Source organism: Lampetra planeri, chromosome 16 (genome assembly GCF_965212315.1).
Source record: "Lampetra planeri chromosome 16, kcLamPlan1.2.h2, whole genome shotgun sequence".
Taxonomy (NCBI): Eukaryota; Metazoa; Chordata; class Hyperoartia; order Petromyzontiformes; family Petromyzontidae; genus Lampetra; species Lampetra planeri.
The window spans coordinates 4699450-4727267 of record NC_136122.1 but is presented as its reverse complement, the minus strand read 5'-3'; the positions used below and the strand labels follow the sequence as shown (position 1 = coordinate 4727267).

At 45.4% G+C, this 27818-nt stretch overlaps 1 protein-coding gene across 3 annotated transcripts in view; it reads left to right on the top strand.

The window, feature by feature from the left end:
• The window catches only part of LOC144722949 (SH3 and multiple ankyrin repeat domains protein 2-like), a 679767-nt gene that overhangs the window by 517353 nt on the left and 134596 nt on the right, over positions 1–27818 (top strand). For all 3 annotated transcript variants that reach the window (XM_078601389.1, XM_078601386.1, XM_078601388.1), the window contains exons 15-16: positions 125–207; positions 5777–5901. In XM_078601389.1, coding sequence (XP_078457515.1) covers positions 125–207; positions 5777–5901 — 208 coding nt within the window. The remainder of the gene's footprint in view (positions 1–124; positions 208–5776; positions 5902–27818) is intronic.

Genomic DNA, 27818 nt, shown 5'->3' with positions numbered 1-27818 from the left:
AGGCCCCTGCTGATAAAGAGCTACGTGCCTGGTAAAAAAAAAAAACCATAGTTAAAACAGTTCTTGTCTCCGAGTGAGTTATAGACGTGTTTCTAAGTCCCTGTGTCGATGTTCCACATGGCAGCGACTACCTGGTGGAAGAGAAGAGCGTGGTGCTACAGAAGAAGGAGAGCGAGGGCTTCGGTTTCATCTTGAGGGGGGCGAAAGGTAGGGCACCTCTTCTTTCATTCCGGCCACGTAAAAAGAAAATGATAATTGCAGGGCACGCGCCACGCCTGTATCACCCAGCGTGCCACTTTGGAAGGGGCTTCATATTTCACGTGTTAAATATGAAGGGAATTTATTTTTGAAAAGATGTTCCTTTTTCATAAGAGGTTTTTTGGGTTAGATCGCGTGAATATAAAAGTGTCGTTAAACCCGCCACCACCCGACACAGCCAATTAGTAAGGTTTGTCACGTAAAAAAAAACATGCTAATTAGTTGCTAATTCAGCACACCGGTGTGTTGGAGAGTAAACACACATTACCAATTCGAGTGCCACGTTTCACCGGTAATTACAACCAGCCTCATCAGGCGACATCCAGAATTGTTCCTCTTGGTACGCATTAATTTGACGAGCTCTTCTTTACGATGACTTTGAGTAACGTGGAGCTGGATACCTGCCATTAGAATGTCGAATTTCCACCGCTGGCTGATGACTGCTAACAGAGGTGACCTTTACTCAACACGCGATTGAGCAGGGATGCGGTGGCTTTTTTATTTGTATTTTTAACAATGCCAAATACAGATAAGCACAAGACCAGGACACTTTGAATCTTTACTTTTGTATGTTTTTTAAACGTTCCGACTAAGGTTGAATATTTGTACATATTCACACATTAGCTGTCTCTGTTGTGTAACAAGAGGCATAATTACTTTGTTAAAGATCATCCTATATGAACAAATCTTTAGTAACTACAGTGACGGGTTGAACAACTTGTTAAAAGAAGGCAAAAAAGTTGGGCTCATGATGAATATGATGAAAACCAAAGTCGTGTACAACACGTGTACTGAATAAAATACCTTAAATGTTCAAGGGATATAACTGTAAAAACGAAACAGTGTGTGTTTATATGTAAATTGTTTCAAGGCAGACCAACGTCACAATTATTAAATGTAGTCAAGTGTGAACGGCCTGGAGCACTTGTGGAAAAATTACATTTTGATAATGAAAATCAATACATGAATGTGGGTTAAAGAGTAAAGTTTATAAATACGTGCCGTGACATGGATTTGATACATGAGCACAAGACAAAGAAGATGAAACCAAAGAAACGTAGATAAATGCATGCTGGCAATTAGCCTTTGAGACAGAGAGAGGAGCACATGGCTCAGGGAACAAACACGCATTCAAGACACAGTACTGGCTCTTAAGAACAGTAAGTGTGGCCTTGGGCAGGACACTTAGAAGGGATGATAGCCGATGGCTAAGAATGGTGACAGAATTCCACCCAAAGACGGAGCTCAGCTGTAGACGACGCTCGCTCTGGAGATGTTTTCTCATTTAAATATTCATTTGAGCGCCTTCTTTCAAGGCGCTCGACATAGTAAAAAAAAAACGCGACGACCGAATGGATTGATTTAAATGGCACGGGCGTACAAGGATTAAGGAATGCGTGACAGCGATAGAGGGGTACTTGGGGAGCACGAAAGAGTAGGTGAGGGATGGGAAGGAGTGGAGGGGCGAGGGGAGGGAAGATAATTGGCAATGGAGATGAGGTAGAGCGAAGGAATTTGCTCATGCAGTTCCCGCACCGCCGGTTGTCATGGCTGGCTATGTACGGTGCGAAAGAAGTCCAACGTGCATATCCATACCTCCATGTGCAGCAGGTACACAGACTGTGTGTAAACACACATCGATTCGCTGAAAACATCTTCGTACGTGTGGCACCACCAGAGCTTGGGTAGTTGTTGGTAGTGCCGGCTCAACGCCCGGCGACCACCTTCGAGCTTGTCCGTGGTTCCTCAGCGATTGTGAGACGCATCTTGCATGAACGATGGCACTGTCGAAGAACCAAACGTTTCAGCATTGTAGGACCGTGAAGGACAATTATAGCATGGCCAGGCCTGCGTCTAGCAATGGATAGGCCGTGGCTGTTGATGACGATGGATTATGCAGTTTTATTGTGATTATAATGCTTGAAATGTCAGACACCTGTCTTTTTGCATGAAATAATTTCCCTTTGCAAAAGTACAAAATGCTTAATAACAACATGTTCATAATAAGGTTTTTGGGTTAAATCGCGTAAGTATAAATGTGTCGTAAACACTCCACCACCCGACACAGCCAGTAAGGTTTGTGACGTAAACAACGCGCCACTTGGTTACTACTTCAGACCACCAATGTGTTGGAGAGTAAATACTTACGCGATCTAATCCAAAAAAATCTTTATTATGAATAATATTGGTCGTGAAAGCCTACATGTTAAACATCACGTTGTAATTCTGATGAAAGCACCACTTACATGGCAATTGTTTATGTCTGTGATATGATGAGACTATCTAGCAAACTAAAACAACCTTCGACGGTTGTTGTTACCAGAGCTGTTGTGAAATAGACGAGAAATATCAAGTGACATAATTCGTGTAGGAAGGGCCTATCGTGTGCTCGAGTAATAACCCAAACGTGACAATAATCCACAATCACATCAAAATCACATCACAATGAGAGTTTATCTTACCAAGTCGCCCTGCTTGGTGAAGACACGGTCACGTGATGCATGTCAAAGCTGCACCTGACCGTGTTAAGTGAAAACGATCAATTGAGACGTGCATGCAAAGCATTGCATTTCAAAGAGACACACACTGCGCTAGTTATTACAGGACGACTTGATATTAGTTCCATCAATGGCAGGGGAAGTCAACAGTGGATAGGCTAGACTGCTCCCCTGCCCCCCCCGACATAGGATTGTGAATTTCCACCACTGCTCAGGGATTTAGGCAGGAGATGAGCGACAATGCTCCGATGCTCATTTCATGCAACAAATCACACTTGCTCTACTTTGACTTGAAATGTGTTTTGCGAAAGTTTTCTTGATTTACACATTTCCCGCACTGTTCAGGTGACTTGTGTGTCACTCTCCGCACGTGATTTCGTGAGAGGTTACCCACCGATCATACAGTCGAATTTCTCCCCGGATAAATAAAGATGATCTGATTCTCAATAAAGGTGAGGATTCAGATAATTGAGCACACTGACGTTTCAAACTTTCCGTAAAAGTTCATCCCCACGCTCAAATAGGCATTGTTGAGTGGTAGCCATCTCCTGCGGCTGTCGTGGGCCAGTGGTTTAAATTCCATATCCCCATGCCAGAGACTGCCTATGGCAAGATGACGCGACTGATCCCATCAGACCTCAGAAGCTAAGCAGGCGTTGAGGCCGGATAGTCGCTGCCATGGGCGACTGCCATGCACGAAAGAACAGGTGCCGTTGGTGTGATGGGAGCAGTTGTGAGCATGGCAGGCAAACCATTTATTATTCCGTATTCCCCCACTTGCACACTGAACAATGTGGTGAAGTACGGTCAAATAGCCCTCACGGCTTGCATGGCATCGTGATGCATGCCTCCAGCGGTGGATTGACAAATGGGTCGTAGAGTAAGTGCACAGTCTTTACATAGGCAACCGCAGCTGACCTTTTATGTCGTATTGCAGCCTCATGACGATGACTGGGGATGATAGAGGGTGATAGAGTGTGATAGAGGATGATCGTGGATGATCGATCGAAGATGATCGAGGATGATAGAGGGTGATCGAGGATGATTGAGGATGACCGAGTGTGATAGAGGATGATCGAGGATGATTGATCGAGGATGACGGAGGGTGATTGATCGAGTATAATCGACCGAAGATGATTGAAGATGATAGAGAATGATGGAGGATGATGGCAATGACAATATTGATGACGGCCCAGTCCTGGCTGCGATTTTACACTCACGTCATTTCTATGACGAGCCCTTCGACTTCATTGATACATTAAGTCATATCGATACTTTTACATCAGGTGTACACGGGCAACGGTGTGTAAATGTTCCCTCGAAGCCGGGTACAATAGAACCAAGTGACATGACCGCACCTCTTCCTTCACTCATCAGTGACTGGTCTCAGAACATTGCACGGACTCCACACGAGCCACCCAGCCGCGTCAAAGACAAAGATCCCCGTGTAGCCTGAACAGACTTTTGGGGCAAGCGCTGTTAGTGAGCACCTATGAAGGCTGGCGCGGCACACACGAGGGTGGGTGGCCAGCACAACGCCCGGCCGCCTTTGTCTCCCTAATGGTGATGTTTACACACCGCACCAGGCACTCATTTGAGGTTGAGTCGACCTAGAGGAGGCCCAGGACCGGTTCACACACACGCGCACACCGCACGGTAATGTCCGAGTATTTTAATCGTAGGGCCATTGCGTGACGATCGAGGATGATTGAGCATGTCCTAACCCAATTGGCAACATTTCACAATTACCAACGACTCAACTAAGTGTAAATTATAACGATTGCATTCGTATGCCAATGTATGAATTTTGGTGGAGCAGTGGAACAGGAGTTGACTCACTGCGCGATGAACCCTGAGTTTGACTTTCTGGCCATGGCTAACATGAGTGACGAGCGATATCGAAACCAGTCCTCGACCCCCTCTTTACAAATATTCACTGACCAGCGTGGTGAAGTATGGTCAAACAACCCCCCCCCCCCACGACGAAAAGACGTGATGAGGCCTTCATATGTCAGTGGATTGCTACAGCTCTGTACATAATGCATTTTAAATTAAAACAAATGTCTTTCCACTTAAATGACCATCAGAAGACACCCGTCCTCCTGTTACAGCCCTGATCCAGTGGTGAGAAAGGTTCTATTCAAAGGGCAAACACTGTTGACTTCCCACAATGCATTACTCAGTGCACCAACCACAGGATTGAGTCCATCCCCAACTGGGATTTGAACTCGCAACCTTCGGGTTGTTATTCACACCGTCCTAACCGTGCCACTCAGCCAGATTTATGGTTTTATTTACTCTTATTTATACCGATATACCTAATGCCTGTTCATATGAAACCGTGTGTTTACTAACTCCTTTTTAGCAGTGTCTCTATAGCGTTGGGGGCCGTCCATAAATGACTTCACGCACCTAGGGGAGGGGAGGGGGTCAGACATTTGTGACGATGTGTGACGAGGGGGGGGGGTTGAGAAATGTGACGTCACATCAAAATGCGCAACTTTAAATAAATATAGACAACACGTTCTACTTAATTAAATAGACTTTTTAATAAATGTTTTCTCCTACAACATCAGAGTGCAGCGCCACATTAAATACGCACTACAATGACAATAATTTAAAGCGATTTGAAGCATGTTTCACACCCGCTGCTGGCAACCATGATGTCACGTTGCACCTTTACTCTGAAGAAGGGTCATTCGCCTGCAATATCGCCTTCATTATTTACCCTTCTGCTGCAACACAGCGTTCGCTAATGACAACGGTGGCATCGTATTGTCAGCGCAACCTAAATACAGCCTCAAATGAGCGAGATGATGTCAACTCACGCGGCTTAAATAAAGTGTACAGCACTTGAAAATGTACAAGCGTAAAAATTCCGACACGTGCACTCGCTGTCACGTGTGGCTGACACTATGGCTGGCTCCTGGGCCTTCCTCCTCTCTGCTCCCCCCCTCCACCCTCCCCTCCCCGATGCCTCCCCCCGCCACACATCCTCCCCCCCCGATCACCAATCACAGCCGATGTTCCCATCGAGGAGTTCACCCCCACGCCCGCGTTCCCGGCCCTGCAGTACCTGGAGGCCGTGGATGATGGAGGGGTGGCGGCACAGGCCGGCCTTAAGACCGGGGACTTCCTCATTGAGGTAAGATTTTGAAATACGGCAACACATGCACCTCGGCGCCGCAAGAAGAGCCCTGGGTTCTATTCCCCGCTGCGTGCGCCTTCCAGTGTGGAGTTTGCATGTTCTCCCGATTGTTCTGCGTGGGTTTCCTCCCGACTTTTTCCCAGTTTCCTCCCATAGCTGAAAAAAATGTTGCAAGATTGCCTGAAAACTACTCAGCGTCACACGTTGCAGCAACATCGCCCCCCTACTACTGCGAAAACTTGGCAGGACCCTTCGTGAGAAAGAGTCCTGGGTAAACAAATGTAATGATGATAATATGCATTTGGTTGTGTTCATGGTAATGGGAATTACACCATGGAACACTGAACCTGACATACTCGGTACATTTAACATCAGCATCACATGTGCTTTTGAAGCAGGTTAGAGCGTGGCATAACCGAGCTCATTTAGTCACTGTGTCTCATACAGCTGCATTGTTCTTCTAACTCCGACATCATAGAATTACTCAATCCTCCGGTATGCAGTATCCCAACAGTGTAACCACTGCCATTGCCTTACAATGCAACTGTTTGTATTGGCAGATCCCCTTCAATCTTGATTTGAAGCTTTCGTGACTGCAGGAATCCATACTCTTTGGTTCTTTCGGTGAAGTCACGTAGGTAGAAAAATAAAATAATATTTGTTTGTTTTATTTTTCTACCTACGTGTTTTATTTTTCTACCTACATGTTTTATTTTTCTACCTACGTGACTTTACCAAAACAACCAAGAGTATGGATCCCCTTCAATCAGCGGAGAGTTGCATCTTAGCGTCATGGAACGACTTAAATGGGCCTCTGTTAACAATGCTCCTTCGCAATCTACCAAATGCGGTTCGCCAAGTGTTGGCCATCAGATATATTTGTACATTTCAGCTCTCACAACTGGGCTGCGCCGAATAAGTGAAAGTGGAATGTATGAGGTGAGCAGGAAGGACCATTACTGACCCATCAGAGTTTCTTTATGCATGTATTTTGAACTTCTTTTGCACCATACGTAGCCAACCGTACTAATCGGAGGTGCGGGAAACCAGGAGGGGTGCCTTCACTTTCTTGCCCACCCTGTGTATTCATCGGAGGCTGAGCCGAGCTCACAGACTCACCGCACCTTACAGCCACGGATGGCTGTTGATGGTCCTGAGCCAGTGGTGGAAATTCACAATTCCCACATATTGGACCATTCTCTCTGACAGATGGCCACAGTTTATCTACCAGGAATTGGTAGCCAATTTATTAATGCCAGATTGATGATTGGCTCGACAGACCTTCGAGCAATATCTGTAATCACAACCTTTGGAAATGTGAGACAAGTCTTTTTTGACCGTATCACCACCTGGGCAGATTTTTTTTTTATGGAGCGAAAACCCCCCGAACAACCTCCTGTTCATAAACACCGAGAGAACTGCATAGACCGTGAAATCCCAATGAACACTGTGAAACATTGACAAAGTTTTGACTGGTGGGAACTCCGTTTAAATTATTCAGATCTGAAATTGAAACACTTGAGGTTTTTTTTCTTCCGCGAAATTATTATAACAGTGCCAGGCAGTGCCGCGGATAAATCTGCATTGCTGTGGCTGATTACGTCCTTGTGAATTATGACCCCCGAAAATCCACAATTTTATTTGGTCCAATACCAGCGTCCGCTGTCGTGCGAAAATAAATGTGCCAGACCCGACGTTGATGTACAACACTATCAATAACCTACCCCCGAAAACTTATTTTGCAAATGTTAATATTTCAGGATTGTGTAAATGCCAAGCACAAACTTTGTAAAAAAAATAATTACATCAGCCAGGTAGGCTGAGTTTTTCCTCACAACTTTCTACAGTGCTAACTAACTTTCTTCGTCTGGTCACATGGTGGCTTCTGAGATTTGTGCGCCAACTTTCCTGTGGGAGCAGGAAATTTACACTTAACATTTCAGCGTACTCATCCTTACCGAAAAGGTCAGTGTCTTTTTTTGATTAAAAATGTTAAATATTAGACGCTGAGGGAGTTGTTTAAACTTTACTAAACGATTTTGTGAGTGTAGATGTCCGCACAAGGGGAAATTAAATTACCTGCATGGATAATATCGATGCAGTACCTGACACGTTTCCATGTTAAATATTGAATAACGTTTAACATAAATAAGAGTTGTGTGGAAAGAAAAGTTACCCAGCTGAAATAGCCTTTTTCTGAAACCAAAAACAAGGTCAGCGTTTGACCAACTGTGGCTTTAAATCGTTACAAATACCTTTCAGAAAATAAGATGACAATATTGCAAATGTGCAAATATAATAGAGGAAATTTAGCAGACTAAAAGACAGCCCAGCAAAGAGTTGTAAATTAGATGCAACAGAGGGCATAAACACCTCACTGCCACTGTCATTAGTCCCATATTAAATCTTAGGGGTTGTCAGGGGGCGCCATAAGCGTCATCAGGTGGGAAAGCATGGCCTACTGCTGATGCAGACTGTTTTAACCTTTTAAACCTTTAAAACAGTCTGCATCAGCAGTAAGCCATGCTGATGACGGGCGCTTGTGTTGCGCCCGAAACGTCGTGATTTAATTTAGTTGTTTTCATTTATATTATTTTATTGTTTTACCTACGTGACTTTACCGAAAAAACCAAAGAGTATGAATCCTTGCAGTCACGAAAGCTTAAAATATAGAATTGGTGTGAGGATTGTTGTTTGTTTACTTGCATTTCTCTCCATCCAGCAGTATAAATGGGTTACACCGCAGTTAGTCGATGGGCAGGTCACATGCGGTGGGGTAAAGTGTGGGTACTGCCACCTCTTCCGAAACGTTTATCCAATGTAGAAGAGTAGGCCAAATACCCTCTAGACATCCTCTCTAGGGGTCCCCCTCCCACGGAGGCAATAGCAGGGCTGCACCTTTATACTACCCGGCTTCGCCCGAGACTTGGATTCTTGTCTTGGATTAATACACAGCCTATGCGGAGGGTGGGGGGGGAGAATGCGCAATGTCAGCAGGCACTCTGCGTGACGCTTCCGCATGCGGGTGACATCAAAGATGTGACGTCACCGCTCACTTGTCGTGCAAAATATATCCATTATTGCGCCCCCCCCCCAAAATACAAAAGTACATTTTTATACTTTCTGCATTGTGAACCGTCTGAAAGCTACCCACATGCCACATTTCAATTTTGTTGCATGTTGAGAAGTATGCTAAACATTTCGAACAGACACACATATTCACAAATGTCCCTTTTATTATACTTCATTAATGCATGGGAGCAGGTTTCCATCTGGTGCATAACAGGTAAATGAGCCATATGCAGAGCAGTTGGAGGTGGCAAGTATCATTCTAACTTCTTGTTGGATAAAGAATGTTATATAGTATTGCCTGGGAATGGCTTTTAGATAGAGTCGGCTGGTGTATAAAACAGTTTCCTGCCAGTAGATATTGGATAGCGAGCAAAACCCTTCTAAAAAAGTATTAAAAATGAATGCGTCAACATAGCAGAATTTAAACGTGCAAAACTGAACCACAAGAGTCACACTTCCTGTGTGGGTTCAGCTGGACTTCTGTTACGTGTTGAAATGTATCAATGTGGCCATTCAGAGATTTGGCTGAGTGGTACTGGTTAAGAACATTGACTTTACATGAACCCTTTCCCATTCAGATGACGTACGTGTACGAAAAACTTAAATAAAATAGCTTCATCGGTACCGAGTTTCCCACAATGCCATGCTGGATGGCGTGTGGCACAGTCTGGCGTCAGCTATCATAGAGTGTGGTCGTGTCGCTACGGTTCTCTGCAGTGACTGCAGTGGCTTTCAAAACAACGGGGCTACTCCTCTCTAAGTAAAATTAACGCAAACCCACCCTGCGCGTTCGGGACGGGAAAGGCTTAAGAGTGTCGCGAATACTAAACCACTACGGTGCTAGGCTCTCGTGGCTGTTGCTGTACGGCTCTTCGATTATAGTTTCAGGGTTGTGCCCCCTGTTGCTCTCGGCGCGAGGTCCGACGTTTTGCTCCACGTGCTGGGAGCTTCTGCAGGATACCGAAATCTGAAGAAGCCCCCAGCATGTGGAGAAGAGTGCTGCAACCTTGCATGCAGTATACAGTGGCCATCCTAGTGGCCCAACGGAATGTGGAATATTCACCAATGACTCAGGGCCACCAATCAGGGATGAGTATCTCGACGACTTTCATTTATCAACGGAATCATTTGCAACGTTGCTGGAGAAGTCGATTTTAACAGATGCGAGACGGTCAGAAATACAGGGGAGTGAAATATCTTACCATGTCCACAGCAGAGGCGAAGTGTCCATCCATTGCACAAGCATTGATTGCCATAGCACTATTGTATGTGTACGATTATTGCTTGAGCGTTTATAAAGGGCATCGATTGTGTGAGCATTGATGAATGAACGTTGAGAGAAGAGACGGCATTATTTATGAGGCCCCCCCCCCCCATCCCGCGCGAGATGAAATCGGAGTGGTAATTAGGAGCGCGCCCGCGTGCAGGATTTCAAAGAATCGGATGTCAAGATTCGTTGTCTTTGTACCGGAGAACGTAACGTCGAGCGGAGGACGTTGAGGACTGCGTGTTGCGCGGTTCCATTTTGAGCACTGCCCGACTTCTTAAAATGAGCGTTGCAAGTTCTTTGGTGCGGCTTAAAAGAAGCCGGCAGGACAGCGGCTTGTTTCCCCGGGGAGTGAGTGGGAGGGGGGGTGTGATTCACTCACCAACCGCACCACACCGCACGCACCTCTCCACGATCCCACCGGTGGGGGGCTCTTGGGCCGACCGCACTGAACCCCCCGAGCATTGTTTTCACCCCCCTCCCCCCATATTTATAAACGCCGCCCACCTCTCCGGCGCCAGAGGCACCCGAGTGCGAAAGCCATTACGCGCGTGACACGTGCACATTACAAGCGCGTCGCGGAGCAGACTGGCGCAATTTGATGGAACAAAATTGAACCGGCTTGACGGAAAAATGTGCACGCCCGGACGTCAAAATGACATTGGCGGTGGTGGGGAGGGGTGGAGTTTGCATTTTTTTTAGGTGCCAAACATTACTCTTTCCGTCAGATTGTCAAATGAAAATTGCTTTGATAGTTTTAAATGAAACGGTACATATTTTGTTCCATTCCCACCGATGGGTAACTTTTTTTTTACACACTTTGTAAAAATGTTTTTTTATAAGCTCCATAAAAAAAAGTATTTGAACAGACGTGTAAAAGCCCCTTGTGTGTCCGAAGTTTTTTTTTTCTTCTACAATTTGCTCTCAGTTATACCACCGATGTTAGCCGCAGAACAAAGCCAGATTGTGTTTTTTTTTTTATCGCGGCTGAAGAGAGACACGGAAGGACATCTATTCCTAGTAGCCGTGGGTGTAGTTTCAATTGAGTTGTTATTTGCCTTCCTCCGGAGCATATTATTTGACAATTGCCAACGTGGCTGTCGTCAAGTCTCGATGCCTTGAAGAGCAACGCGATGGGCACTCACCTCCGTTGGTGTGGCTCTTGAGCCAGTGGTGGCTCTTGATCCAGTTGTGGAAATGACACATTTCCGTGGCCGTAGCTGTTCTTTTTTTTGACGCGTGTCGCAACGGGTACTGCGAGATCCGACCGTGTCTGTCCAGTGCTCGCCGAGCTGCATTGGTTTCCGGTTGCCGAACGAATACATTGTAAGGTCTCACTCATTACACACAAAGTGCTTGCCACAAATGAACCACAATACCTTGCAGATCTTGGCAAGGAGCATAAACCATCACGTGGCTGCCGCATCAAGCGCTTTTAGATGCGCTTATGCCGCCATCTGGAATGCTCTTCATTTGGATATTAGGAAGCCACTGGAGCTTATGCACTTTTAAACATAGATTAAAAACGAATTTCTTTAGAACTGATTTCTGTTGAGGTTGTTGTACGTTCCCCGCACCTCCGATTGGCACGGATGCCTAAATACGGTGCCAAATAAGTTCAACATACTTACATGCTTCTACCCCAACAAGGTTGATTTGACCCAGGACCACGGTTTGGAATTGCAGCCTTACGATTGTGAGTGAAGATCTTTAACCACAGCGACACAGTTATGAATGACCCTGCATAGATCTAGAATAGAAGAATGTGGACGTACAGTGCGAAAGAAGTTCAATATACATACATGCATAGCCGTTTGTCCATCCTCTGCTGGATGAGGGTCACTCTATGCCTTGTAGGCCTTGATAGATAGTTGACCGTACTTCAAGCTGGTCAAGGCAGGATGTGTGTGTGCATGGATCTCACCCTTTATGCGTCCAGGTCAATGCTGTACTCACAGACACGAGCGTTTGTAACTTACGTACATTTTAACAATGAACTTCCTGCTTGCGTGACCTCAAATTATCCTTGATATTGATGAGCTCACAACAAGGAGAAAACTGTATCTTCCCCATACCGTGGAAGTTTTTCTCATTGGTAAGAGTAATATTTTTGGCTATTTTTGGATAAAAAACAAACGCAGGAAACCTGACGAAGTATACGATCTAAACTTGAATAAAAATCGCTAATTTAAAATCATTGAAAAGTAATAGTGCAACATTAACCAAATAGTCACAAAACTGACATTTCATTCAATTATACATATATATTTCTCCTACCTCCGATTAGCTCGGTTGGCTTCATATAGTCCGAAAGAAATACAATATACATACAGACCTATTTAAAAAAAAAACATTAATTTAACCTCATGGTGGGACCCCGGGGTCCCGAATAAACGGAAGTCAAAATCGTAATTAATTTATTTTTGGCCACTCCGTCCCACCGCATACATAAATGCCGCGACCCACCTGGCGCGGATCATTCTGTTGTCATGTCGTCCAAGCGCAGCGGTGAGGATGAATGCGCAGAAGAAACAAAACTTAGAAACTTTGATTAGCGCATTGTGTAGAGCTCGTCAAGAGGAATAGATTGCTGCTTCGTTCGCCTTAAACAGGCATAAAATGACGTCGCAGCTAAGTTTATGCGAGAGCCGGGGGCTTATGGGACCCCGGGGTCGCGCCATAAGGTTCAATTATAATTCATAAAAACGAGCCCTAAGAAGGCCGACTTTGATGCAGCACATACCATGCATGTTGACACCACCCACACGGCAGGCAGTGAGGTACCTTTGAGCGGCAGTACAGCAAATAGTTTGTTGCAGGCTTGTGTTTAGTTTGCATAAGCCCCCGTCGGTATTTGTGGATTCTCTTTCAACACTCTATGTACGTAAAAAAAACTTCAAGAATAAATATGCAAAATATCCCAGACAGGACTTTGTTGAAAAGATGCTTAGTCCTCAGGGAGACTTTCTGGGAAAGTAAAAATACGATTGAAATCAACCAAACCATCGATGTAGCTTTAGAATAACAGAGTTGACTAAAACACATACAAATGTTACGCATTTTGCTATTTTAGTGTAAAATATTACTTTCTTTTTTAAATGGACACGCACATAATTGTGAAAAATATTGCACTGAAATGTGTAGTACTGTCAAATTGAGCACGAGGAAGATTAAATGTTTGAACGTTGACTACTTTGCATCAAATCTTCAGCTCACCATGATCAATCCACTACGGTGGATCGTGAATATATGCATAGCTACATATAGTCAGGCATTTAAACAATTATTAAAAGTGCGTACAAATTGTGATAATTGGTTTTTTACCCTTTTATCTGTCAACACAACTGACACCTTTTTTTACAAGGAGTCATGTTTGCATTGACCACAATACCTGCGGTCGGAATGCAAACAAAAAACACAACTCTGATAACACTGGTCAACACACTTATTCTGGCATAAGGTATTCCAACGGTTTCAAGGTAATGTTGGGGTGCTGATTCCAAATCTGGCATCAGTTTTTCTATCACATCATGTTTTTGAGATATCAAATATTGCATTTTCAATAAAAACTGCAGAAGAAAAATATTAAATAAATGTGGATATCTACATAAAATTATATTATAAACACACTATCCTAAAAATACAGCACCATATTTTAACACTAAAGCAGTCACTGACTCGCAACAACTTGCAATCATAAGTGACGGAGTTAATTTCGGTTAAAATCAATGAAAATGGGGTATGCCTATAGCATAAAAATGAGATGTGATAGAGCAAATCTGAGATCAGATTTGGAATCAGCACCCTGAAATTAGTCTAAAACAGCTGCAAAAGTCCAGGCCAGTGTAATGTATGCACTGTACTTGAAATTGATTGGTCTACACCCGAGACAGCTTTTCTTAGAGCCTCGTCTCACATGGCGTTGGATCAGATGACGCCTGACGCCTTTTGGCGTCATCTGGTAAAAGGGTAAAAAAACAATTATCATATTTTGCTACTGGAAAAGGAGGTTCCAATGGTGCGTACAAATTGTTTGCCATCGCAGCAACAGCAGTTGACTGGCACGTACAGAGATTTCCTCATTACGTTTACCCTGCATTTGCTTTATTTACCGTGAACCACACAAAACAAAGACACACACTTGGGTCATTGTAACTATCACGGTTGTAAAGTATCACTGCAGAATAAAAAAACACTTCACTGTTCTATTCAACTTATTGAGACCTCGACAGCCATGCAACCACAGACTGACTTCAGTCATAACTGGGACTTGACACTTAACACAATGCCATCTTACATTTTGTATTCTGGCTTAGCCATCAATCTGTCTCCTTAACTCAAATTGTCATGGGTGCTGCTCATCGTTATTGGTAGCCCTGAAGCCAGCGGGCAGAAATTTCACACCCCTGTGGTGGGAGGGCCCAGTCTCTCCATTGGACGACCACTGCTGACTGCCAAAGAAATGGCACTAATTCTCTTGACCCCCAGAGGGATGGTGAGCTCAGTTAATCTAACTATATGCTTTTATACCGTAAACCCCATGTGTGTGCATGGACTGATCATCTCCTGGAGCTGATAGAAGCTAAATCCTTGGCCGCCCTGAAAACCATGTTTATTTATGAAGGTGCTTGGCCAATCCTTTAGGCGTTAGCTATTTTTGATTTGTGTCTTAAATCCAACAGTATTGCTTTAATATATGTCGCCTCCGTTTGACATTTTTGTTACATCTTAATATTACGGTTGCATTAATTAAATATACAGTACGGTCAACCCTCGGTCATCCAGGATAATAGGGGAAGGGAGGGCTCGGATTAAGTAAATCAGATGCAAAGCAGGCTTCAAAAATGTATGTGTTCTTCACTTACATGGAAGAATGGGGGTATAGACATGCAATGTGTCGTGTTTTGTTGTTACGTATGTGTGTATGTTGATCTTCTTTCGCACCGCACGTAGCCAACCATGCTAATCGGAGGTGCAGGAAAATTAAACATAAATTATATATCAGGTATATAAATTAATCAGTCCTGGAGTCACGAGTGTAGGCGTAGCTAATATGATAATATAACCGGCAGACATAAAAGGAACGAACAAGTTCCTGGATCAAACAACATGGTTTTTTTCTTCACTTGTGTAAATTTTTCCACGAGCATAGCTAATCTGTACCCCGGATAATCCACACGTGGATAATGGAGAGTTTTATTATAGAGGCATTATAATCAATGCATTTTTTTCATCGCTGGCTTATGCATTGTGTAAATTACAAACATGATGATGAATAGAGTTGCAGAAAATATGGTTATTCGTGAAACATTCACATGGGGTATGCTCTTTTTGAAAATGCATCTCAGATTGGTAGCCGTCTATCTTTTTAAACACAGAGATTCCAGTTTTTTGTAAAGTAATACCATGGAGCAGACACTGGCAGCTGAGTGTCAACTTTGCACTAGCTATGGGATCTAGCAGAGGAATCAAAGTACTCTAAATGCCCATAATAGAAGTTTTTAGGTTAGATCACGTGCATATAATTGCGCGGTTAAACCCGCCACTACAACGACACAGCCAATTAGTAAGGTTTGTCACGTAAACAAAACGTGCCAATTCTTTACTAGTAGAGCACATCGGTGTGTTGCAGAGTAAACCCACAACATGTACAAATCGAGTACGACGTTTCGCAAGTAATTACAATTGGCATCATCAGGCAACATCTAGAGTTGTCGTCAGAGGTCGCAATCGGGTACCCGATACCCGTACCCTACCCGATACCCGGCTACCCGTACCCGGCCGGGTATGGGTACGGGTACCCGTTTCGAACCATGGTGCGGCCGGGTACGGGTACGGGTAGGCCGTGAGTCACTGGTGAGTAACCGTTTGTCACTCATTTCCCAACGTCTTGTCTCTTCTCACAATTCAAGTTCCTAGAATCAACAAACCCGCGCCTGCAACATGGCTTCATCCCAGAGGTCGCAATCAGGTACCCGTCCCGGTACCCTATCCGATACCCTGCCGGGTACGGGTAGCCGGGCATCGGGTAGGGTACGGGTACCCGTTTGCGACCCTGGTGCGGCCGGGTACGGGTACGGAATCAAAACCCGTTTGCGACCTCTGGTTGTCGTCTGATGATGCTAGTTGTAATTACTGTAAATTATTGTCTTTGACCTGCCTTAGTCGATTGTCCTTCCCACGCACCTCTGATTAGCACGGTTGGCAACGTACTGTGCGAAAGAAGTTCAACACACATACACGTACATACATACAAAGTGTACTGGCCTCAATAGCATTGGCTCTGATGACCCCACGATGATAACCACCACAAGTTACAACACTGGACCGAAGAGTAAACCGATAACTGTGCACTCTTTAGTGGACTGTGCACATCGCGAGACATGGAAACACCCTTGAGAAAGAGTCGGGGTGGTCTAACCAATCTCAAAAATATTGTTTGAAAAAGCAGATATCTTTGCATTAATAATGCAATGCAAATGAATGGCATTTGATATTGCAATGTCAGTGGCTGCTGCACTTTTGTTTGCCGACTCGAGTTTCAGACCACGACCTTGCCCGCAGTGTTGCTCTAAGCGGCGTACGCCAGCATCGCCGTTGCCAGCAAAGCGCACCTGCGGCATCACGTTACCGGAACAGAAAGTGAGAGAGAGAGAGAGCGAGACGTACATATTTAAAACATGTATTAATGCCCTTTGAAAGCTCAGCATGGACCATCTATGCCATCGACACAAAGTGGTAGTCGCTTGCAACATCTGAAGGGCAGTGTCTGCACACATATGTATGTTGAACTTCTTCCGCACCGTGCGTAGCCAACCATGCTCATCAAAGGTGCGGGGGAAGGACAACAAACGAAACACACAAAGCAGTTCTAGAGAAATTAGTTTTCAATCTCGATGTAAAAGTGCATAGCTCCGGTGGCTTCCTCTTATCGGAAGGAAGAGCGTTCCAGGTGTCTGCAGAAGCGCATCTGAAAGCGATCGATACGGTGGCCGTCTTTGTTCGATGACCAGCCAAAAGCCGCTGCGAGGGTGACCGGAGTTCGTGTCATAGTTTTATGGTCCTTGCCTGTAATACAAAAATTCGGAGACAGGGTTTGCGGATCATGTAGTGATCACCATGTGCTGTTAGACTCCTGCGATCACTGAGCTGTGAGGTAGGCCAGGAGAATCAGTACAGCAAGCGGGTTATGCCAATAGTTGGGTTGTCTTCAGTTACTCTACATTCTTTCACACTCATTGAATAATTGGCTTAAAATAAAAATGCAGGACCCTTCTGAAAAAAGAGAATTGACGCTCCGATGTGCCTAACCAGAAATAAACATGTGAAATAATTGTATGATTAATTGCTGTATGAATATCCCATGCGTGTATTCCTTCATTCATGGCTACGACATCGCACTGTATAAATGCCAGCATGAAGCTCACACCCTTTACTGGACATCTGTGAAAAAGAGCTTCATCGCCCATCAGATTCATCCAGTATAAATAACGATTCTGACATCCAAATTAAGTTCAAATATGAATTGTAATCAAAGCTGCAGACACCTTAAATATACGTCCTGAGAGGTGCTCATGCTTCTCTGTAAGCAAAGCAAATATTATTATTATACACCTATGTAATACCCACAATTCATCATTATATAAATGTCCCTTTTAATGAGAGCCTATGGAGGCTAAACGTATACGTTCAAGGAAATGTATTGCAATTCAATTATTGTTCCATTCAGCGGAGTAGTGGCACGGTGGTTATCGCACTGCGCTAAGAACCCACATGCCTGCGTTTTATTCCCAGCCATGGTTAATATCAGTGGCCAGTAATATCTGATACCCCCCCCGCCCTTCATTTCACCCACCTGCACTGAGTGGTGAAGTATGGTTGAAACCCCCAATGACCAACGTGGTATGGGGGGCCTTCAACCAGCAATGGTCTGACAGAGGACCCTACATTCATCGTATTACTTAAATCAATTGTTACTTCCCTTTATTACAACGGTGAGTAACGTTCAAGCTTACGCATTTGGAGAGAGCATTGGCACGCATTGTCCTACGTATATGACTGAATCACGGGGTCTCTCATTTCAAATGATGTGCTTTGGTAATTCGCCTAAGATATAATTGTGTGAATGCAGGAATTTACATTGTGGAATCTATAACGGCTTTAATGCTTAGACTTTGCAATGCTCATCGCAGTAATCCTGTGATTGTGAGAGCAAAATAACGCGAAGGTTAAGTGGTCGCTATCAAAATGAATGACAAGAATCAGCATGCCCTTAAGGTTGCACTGGTCACAGCCACGTATCGATTTTAATAGCTGTTGCAGCATCTGCACTAATTCCACGCGCGCTGTCTCAGTTCCGTGATTGTATTTGTCGCATCGTGTGGACGTTTCATATGACAGACGAGACAATTAAAACCGGAGGAGTCTTTTTTTTCACTTCGCGGCCCAAAATCCCAAGGGGATGTTCGGCTAAGATTACAACATCCCACCCACCACTCACCCTGTCGACAGATCAAGTGCCCAAAGAACCTTAGAACAAGCACCTCTTCTGACCTTCGGAGAGTCATGTGGCTTCTCGGAGGTCGTTTTTAAGAGACTGCCTATTCCCGTCGCGGAGGCTCGGAAACGCAGTTGCAATCGTCGACGTAATCGGCAACTCCAGCAAGTCAGAAGGTCGTGAGTTATCTCAGCATGGTAAAAAAGCTAGGCACCACCCTGTGGCATAATAGCAGGAGTGAGTTGTCTTCGGGGAAAGGCTCTCCCACCACCATAGAAACGCTGAGGTTTGTTGTACCACGTGCCTCGGGACATACTGAAGTGAATTCATCTAAAATATAAATGACAGCATGTATATTTGTGTTGGCATTGTAAAATGTGTTTTGGATCTGCCACCTCTTCCAAGATGGCTCGACAGCGTGATAGAGTAGGCCAAATACCCTGCAAAGGGGCTCTCTGGGTCCTTCCACCAGCAAGGGTGTGAGCTGGGAATTGCAGAGATACACCTTTAACCCGTATCCAAGTAGAATTGTTTTTCAACTTCTGTTTGTTACCTTAAAAAAAGCAAATAACCATGGAGTTGGTGATCTTCTCCTTTGGTGGCCAAAGGAATGTGGTGGAAATTCCCCATTCCCATGGTGGGAGTTAGCCTCAACTACTGCTGGACCATTCCCAAAGTGGTAATAATTTGTATCGACCGTATGAGAACGATGAGATCAGTGGACGTTCAACCACGATACGAACTCGCAGTGGTTTGAACTCACAGTTGCCAAGTTTAGCACTCTTGCCTTAGCAACGCTCGGCGGAATATATTTTCTATTTTAATTTCATTCATGTTGCATCTTGTTTTAATTTTGTTTTGCACAAGTTATACATAATGCATCTTTTAAACCCTCATCAATATATTACTGGTTAAAAGTTGATGTATATTTAAGTATTATTATTTGTTAGAATGCACATTGCGACATCTGCTGTGAAATGAAGAATTCTAAACAATATTGACGATCGTCGGCTGCTTACAGCGAGCAATGCAGCCACCCGAAGATAGGATCACTACAGGGAGAAGCGGTGGAGCCCGCTGTTTACCTGCCACAACGAGTGGGAGCTGAAGCGCAAAGAGGCAGGGTGTTGCATGGACAAGGCGCGAGCGAGCCTTTTAGCACAGGACACAAGCAGTCGTAGCCTCAAGGCCTATTCATATTCTTGGATCTTTCGGTAAAGTCATGTAGATAGGTTCAAAGAAAATAACAAAAATAAATAACAAAAAATTACTACGTTTCGATCGCAACACAAGCAATGGTCATCAGGAGAAAAAAATAGCGGGAAAGCTGCTGAGGCAGGCTGTTTTAAAGGTTTGAAATGGGTGTAGCCGAAGGGTCATAAGCGAAGTGGGCAGGGCTAGTGATGTTAAAGTGAGAAATTTGCATGTAAATGAAAGATCGGAGAGCTGCCTCCACGACGACGAAGCTGCGGAGGTGGCCATTGTATTGTGAAAGATTAGCATGTCAATGTAAGATCGCAGAGCCACCGCCACATCAAGGACAATGAGCAACGGTGGCTGTGTCAGTGAGACATTTAACCTGTTAATGTAAAACCAGAGAGTCGAAAATAACTACTAACATCGGAAGACAGGATGGAAACATCACAGCCAGTTATGATTTAAACTGATTAATAATGTCCTTCCAATGATTGCACAGTTTGTACCCATCTTCTCGGTTGAAATTGTGTCTGTCTATATATATGGATGGCTTCATGAACGAATCTTTGTTGATAGTCAGTGGGCTTGCAAAGTACCTTCGTCTTAGAGAAATCAATTTCGTGTGAGCCCACCGCATTAAAACAATGATCAACCACGGCCGAGGTATTGGTCCTACCGTGTTTCAGATCTGCCTTATGTTCACGAACATGGTCCGAGACATGTCGCTTAGTTTCCCCAATGTAACTACTGCCGCAGACACAGATTCGTTTGTAGACGCCGGGGTATTGCATGTCAGGGATCACATCCTTCATAGATGGGATCAGATCACGAATTTTATGTACTATGTTAAATTGAACCTGGATTTTGTGTTTGCTCATGATTTAGGATTTTTTTTTAGTGACCCCTGCTATGTATGGCAAGGTGATAATTTTGATTGGGTCCTCAGATGGTTCTTTCCCAACGGTTGGGGTGATAGCTTTACGGATTGTGTGGTCTGAACATCCATTCATCTTGAGAGCTTGGTGTTAGTGTTCCAGTTCACTGGCTAGGTGATGACGGTCGGAAATACATCGAGCTCTATGGTGTGGAGTTTTGATGAGGGAATTCTTCTGGGATGGATGGTGGTGGGAGTCAGGTTTTAGGTAGGCATCTGTATGGGTGGCTTTCCTGTAGACAGAGTGTCCCATTGAGCCATCTGGTTTCTTTTCAATTAAAACATCCACGAATGTTAACTTGCCAACCTTTTCCACCTCCATGGTGAATTTGATGGCTGGTGTATGGAATTGATGTGGTTGAGGAATTGGTTCAGAGCTGGTCGGCCATGTGGCCAGATGACGAACGTGTCATCTACGTACCTCTTTCCACAAAGACGGACGTAGAGCCTGAATGGCATCTGTCTCAAAATTGTCTATGAAAACATTGGCTACAACTGGAGATAAAGAATATTCCATTCGGGTACCTTCAACTTGTTTGTAGAATGTTACATTCCAGGTGAAGTAAGTGTTGGTGAGGCAGTGTCTCACCAGGGCCGGTACATCAGCAATCAGTCCTTGTTGGACCAAATCTTAAATGATTGCAATGGTGTCAATCACAGGAACTTTGGTAAACAAAGAGACCACATCGAAACTAACGAGAAAATCACCTGGAGATAGTGAGATGTCCTTAATTAACGATACCAAGTGAGCTGAGTTGAGTACAGCTGAGGTGGTCTTATCAGTGAATGGTTGTAAGGTCTATGACAGAAATCGGGTCAGTTTGTAGGTGGGTGAGTCAATGGAGATGATAGGAAGAAAGGGTTGTCCTTTCTTTATGGATTTTTGGTAAGCCATAAAATCTGGGTGGTCTAGCAGCAGAAGGTTTTACGGAAAAGCGCTTGGTTGGTTCGATCAAAGATGTCGAAACAGTGATGATATTGTTGGTTTTCGTAACGAGGCGGTTGGTGGGATATTTTTTTGATTTTGGTATAGCTACCATCATTGAATTTTGTTATTGTATGTGGGTTTGTCCATGATGACTGTGACATTGCCCTTGTCGGCTGAGAGAATCACGATGTCATCTCTCTTTTTTAATTGAGAAAGCTCAAAGCGTTCATCTTTACTGATGTTGTGGATTGCAGCGATTTCCGATCTTGCCACGTCTGCTGTAATGTGTCTCAAACCATAAAGGGCTACGTCGACCTGGGCAATGATATCAACTGGGATGTGTTTAGGGGTGACGGACTCTTTCTTCCAGTGGCTTCTTGTAGCACAGAGCACAGGACGCAGAGAGTCTCAGCCTGAAGGCATTTTGCTTCCAGTGGTTTCTGCTACGACAGACTGATACTAACTGGACACATAAGGTTTTGGCGACCGAATATTACGATTAATAAATAGATGTATCTGTGAGGCCACGTAAACTGTTTGTTTTGTATTTTAGAACTGCTTTTTGTATTTAGTTTGTCCCCCCTCATACCACCGATTAGCACGGTTGGCTACGTATGGTGCGAAAAAAGTTCAATATACATACTTGCATGTGTAAAGATCTGGCTAAAATTGTGTCGTGAAGACCTGACACAGGTCGAATGAATTAATATGTCAAATGACCTCACAGGAACATAACATCTATTTAAGAAGCCAGGTCAAGTTGACATGATTATTCTGACAATCTGGATTTTGTATTTTGACATCCAGGATGTTGCCCCAATGATGTTTGGAATAGGTTCAAATTAATGGTGTATTTAATTTCTAATTTTCGCAATTCTCACGATTGCTAAATTTGGTTGTGAGAGTGATACCGTTTGTCTCATGAAAAGTGTAACGTTAATGTTATTAATGTTACATATCACAGTTAAAGTCACATATCAAAGTGTCTATTTGCTCAAACGAGCAATGGGCTAGCACCTTTGTCTCCCCAATGCTATTGCTAATGTTCACACATCAAGGTTGAGCTGACCCAGTTGAGGTTCAAGTCACATTCTGATTCCGATATTAGCTGCAACTGGAATCAAACTCGGGTAGTTGGGTTTGCATCATACGAATGTTAACCTCTGTGGCTCCCCTCCACACAACAACCACCGTTCGCCACCGAGTGGCGAAGACGTTACTACGGAGCTCGTGCCAGGCTAGGTACACCTGAGGCAATGTAAACTGCCAAAGGTCTAGCAGGTCACGGGACAAACATACATTTCCTGCAAATACGTGCCACTTTGGAACTGAAGAATACATAATAATGGAATAGTTTGTTCAATGGCCATTTTTTTGTTAATTCAATAGCTTATAATCTGTCTTCATAAACTGTTAGCCCATTGCAGTGCATACGTATAGTCAATTGCAAGGTGCAATAAATGTGAAAGTGTCTTCCGCCTTTATTCCTTAATGTTCACGCACGGCGTGTTTTTGTCAACCCACTGTTGAACGAGGGGGCTCTTCGGGGCCGTGAGGGATATTTTGACCATACTTCACCACGCTGGTCAGTGCAGAACAAAAAATAGTTTTTTGCTGCACTGCCACCTACCGCACGCAACGCCTATTAAACCCGTTTTTTTGCGCACCGTGGTTACCCGCGCAAGCGCTATGCAGGCTGAAAACCCCCCGCTTAGCTTGGGAGATGTGACAAGAATCAGCAGCGCGTTCCGTGCGATCTGGTCACGGAAGCGTCACGTCCACACAAGCAAGTACGACCGCAGCGTTCCGAAACGTCTCGGGTGTACGCAACGCACGAAACGAAGCGTTTACACTCGGCTCGCCGACTGCACGCGGGTAATCGCAGCCGAGCTGACCCGCGCAGCGGACGGAGACGCAATTATTATGATTAACGCAGTTGCTCACTTAGTTCGTGTCCTGAAACAGCGGGGGGCATGGGCACGTGCCAACCCCCCCCACCCCCCGCGGGCACAAAAGAAAAAAAACCTCTCGTTCCACGCAAGAGGCCTCTCCCGTCTCCCGCGATGAAGCACGCGGGAAGGGGTTAACGCAGCGAGTTGCCGTCACACTGCAGAGAACTGGTCACGTGATGTCACGTCACACCGCCCTCGCTCCGCCCCCCATGTGTCTCGACGCCTCGCGCCGCCATCCGCGAGCCTCAAGGTCACGCGCGTCATCGGCAGCAGCAGTCGGCGCGGGGGCTGCCGTTGCTGTGGGGGGGGGGAGGGGTTTAAACCAACGGTCGTTCAACATCGAACAGAGGCAGAAACCAAATTTGATGCGAATGTGTTAATAACACGGCGGATGATGCTGGCACCGCGCGCTATCCTAATTTAATTTTGTTCAGTGTAAGGTCAGAGCCTAAGCCTTTATTGATTGCAGAGGTGTTTTTCTCCCCCCCCCTTTCCTTTCCTGGAATGCCTGGAATGTTTCAAGTGACCTTTTATAATTAATGGGAATTATCCACGACTGCATTTAAATACTTATTAAGAAGCGACGGGGGGGGGGGGGGGGTGTTGCCCGTGTTGCGCAGCCCCGCATGTCCTGAGATTAAACCCAGCGCTGAAATTGGATACATTTGACATTAGCTAGGATTCCCGTTAGAACGTTAATTGACGAAATTTTGCAAGATGCGCAGAATGACCACGGTTTTAAATAAGGATGACAAACGCTCATTTGAAGCAGGGAGACACTTTTGACTTGAAGCAATGCGATTGCTAGATTGCCAGAAAATGAGTAGCGTGAGCATTCACCGCATTGTGAAGCCAAGGAAACAATGGGACGCACTATTGTCAAGGTGCCCTATTGTTTCAAAGCGTGCTATTGTTGTAGGATGGATACAAATGTCAGAGGACATTCATATGATACCAGGGTGGAGCAGTGGCGCCATGGTTAGTGCACTCCCCTACGAATCCGGTGACCTGGGTTCGATTCCCGGCCATGGCTTACATGGTACAGTGGTAACACTTATGCCTCACGGAAAAAAAGGTTCTTGGGTACGATTCCCTATACAGGCGCCTTCCTGTGTGGAGTCTATTTCTTGCTTCCCCCATTCTTTATCTGTTTCCTCCGGGTTGTGTCCTTTCTTCCCATATTTTAAAACTAAAAATACAACATGACTGGTATTGGCTGAACAGACACGACCTGCACAGTCTCTCTGTAGAATAACCACTGTTGTAACCTCTTACTAAATCCTGCTTAGTTCATTGACCCCAGATGGAGTGGATTGTGAGCTGAGTAAGCCCCTGAGTGGGATTTGAACTTGCAGCCTTCTGATTGAGTCGATATTTCCACCTCTCAGCACCATCAGCCAATATATGATACTTATTATTATGGCAATGTCCTGGATTTACCCAGGAAAACCTTGATGAGCCTCTAGACTCTTTTTTTCTGGAAGGTTCTGCAATAGGATGCGTTACCAATTCCAATGTTGAGCATTTGTTGGAATCTGTGTGTAGCGTAGAAGCGGAGTGTTGCATTAAAGTACTTAATTTGAGGTAGCTGGGTGGAACAGTGATCAAATAATTGAGTCGGCATTGTCAATGTATGTTGAACTTATTTTGCACCGTACGTAGTGAACCGTGATAATCGGAGGTGCCTAGCATCATGGGTTCTCATCTATAATTGTTTTTTTGCTGTGGCTTAACAATTTCAGCTGGAAAGGGCAACAAATCTTACTGTTGTTGAGGATTAAAAAAAAGGCAAATTTAAGGATTTTTTTGGGAGAAGTTTCTCTTGAAAGAATCTCTTCCCACTGACGTTCTCGGACATGCGCTGGGGGGTCACACTGTGGTCTGCAAAGACTTACGAATTGATTCTTTATCTCATGACATGGTGCCAATATCACAATTGGAATAAATGGAGAGGGGGCAGGAGGGCGGGAGGGGGGAGAAAGAGACCGCTGCCCCGGAAAAAAATGTTGTTCTTAAATCACCGGCTTATGCCTGTACAAGAAAATCCAAAGATGGCCATCCGATCAATCAAGGAAACCTCTTTTCCGATTCCATAATTAGTCTCTTTTGGGTTAGGTCGTGGAGGTATTTAGTAATAAAAAGCAAAAAAAAAAGCCCTTGCTTTTCAAAATTCCGGCGAATCAATGTTCACGTGCTAACTTGATTTGATTGGCTCTGTTGGGTGGGGAAGGGTTATAGGTAAAATAAATTGACATACCTACACAATGATCGAAACCAAAAATATACCAATTATGAATCATAATATTGGTTGTAAGAGCCCATGCATATAAAATTAAGGCTCTATTCCATTAGGCTCACACGCTTATGCCCACATCCATGCATTAAGAAGCACATGTGTAGTAAGTTCGAGGAGACGAGGTCGGAGTTGAGGCACACTCTGTTTATTAACTCAGTGACAGGCACAATCGTTGAAGGGGTAACGGCCCCTTCACCCGTACTATGGTGAACCCACCCTAGTACTAAGCCCTCTGTCCTGTTCCCCAGTCCTCCTCTAGTGGGCTACGGGAGGCTGACTGATCTGGCCCTGGCAAGCACAGATCTCGGCACCAGCTAAGCCGGCCTTGCCCTGACAAGGGCACAGGTCCGGGAGCTCTTGGTCCGCGCCGCTGGCTTACCCAGCTCGGCCCTGACAAGGGCAGCGAGACAGGGGAGTCCCAGGGCCTAATCTCCGAGTCTTTGATCTTCACTGGTCAGCTTCGTGTCGAACTGGCCTCGAGCTCTCTGGCTCCCCGCCTTTTATAGGGATCCCCTCAGAGGGCTGGGGGCGTGGGGGATAACGGATGCGGACGTCGGTGTGACCACCCGTGTGTGTGAGTGCAGACACCCCTGTGTTTCTCGTCCGCCGTTTCTCCCGTAATAACCCCTACATCACCTCCCCCTGTACAGCTCGCAGCCGTCCCGGCTGCAACAATCCCTCAACCCCCAAGAATAAAGATTAACCCCAGTCAACACGCGTGTGCCTCGTAACCGTAACAATAACAAGAACAAGTGTAACAACAACAACAACCGACGGTCCCCTATACGTACCCACTTCCCCAAAATGCAACATATATACAGAACGTGGTTCCCCATCCCCATGCAGACAACAGGAAAAAAAACAGGTGAGTGAGCCCACCAGCAGCGGAACGCGCGCGGAAAGCACTTTACAATAACCGGCGCGTCCTGGCGCGTGTCCGTGCAGCGGGCCCGTCACAAAGGCCCGACCCGGTAGGGTCGGCGGCAGGTGGTGAATGTACAGGTGCGCAGCGCACCGGCATCCTGGACGAGCCAGCGTCGACCTCCTCAGAGGAGGCTGGCGGCAGAGAGGGCATCAGTCCTCGGACCCCTGAAGATGGTACAGTTAGCAGCGGATCAGAGGCAGACGGCGACCCCGCCCTCCCGGAGTCAGTGGACCCCCCACATGTTCGGCCATAGTCATGAGAGGAAGCATGTGGAGCAAAGAACGGCTTCAACCGTGAAGGGTGGACAAACCACCGACGTTTCCCCCATTTAATGCGAACACATTGCGGCCGCATAACCTGCACAATTTCCACGGGGCCCCTCCACGGCCTCAACAACTTAGACGAGGTGGCCAATGGCACCTGGGGGCAGTGCAGCCACGCTCTGTCACCCGGGTGCCATTCGTGCGTGTGTGACCGGCGCGATCGCAACTTTTCATTTTGCTTCTGGCGCGAGGCAGAGTTTTGCATGGCCGCCTCCCGTGCCTCAGCCAACCGGAGGACGTTAAACTTAACATGGTCCGCCAACTTAGATTTAGCGTGTGGCGCGGTACACGTCAGCTGAGTCGCGACAGGCGGGTCAACTTCGCGGCCATACATTAAAAAAAACGGCGAGAATCCGGTCGCCGCGTGAGGAGCCATTCTGTATGCTGCTAGGACTCCAGGGATCTGAAAGTCCCAGTCGGTTTGGGACTCAGATACCTGGTGGGATAGCATGGACATAAGAGTCCTATGCAGGCGTTCTACCATCCCATCCGTTTGTGGGTGGTAAGGCGAAGTACGAATTTT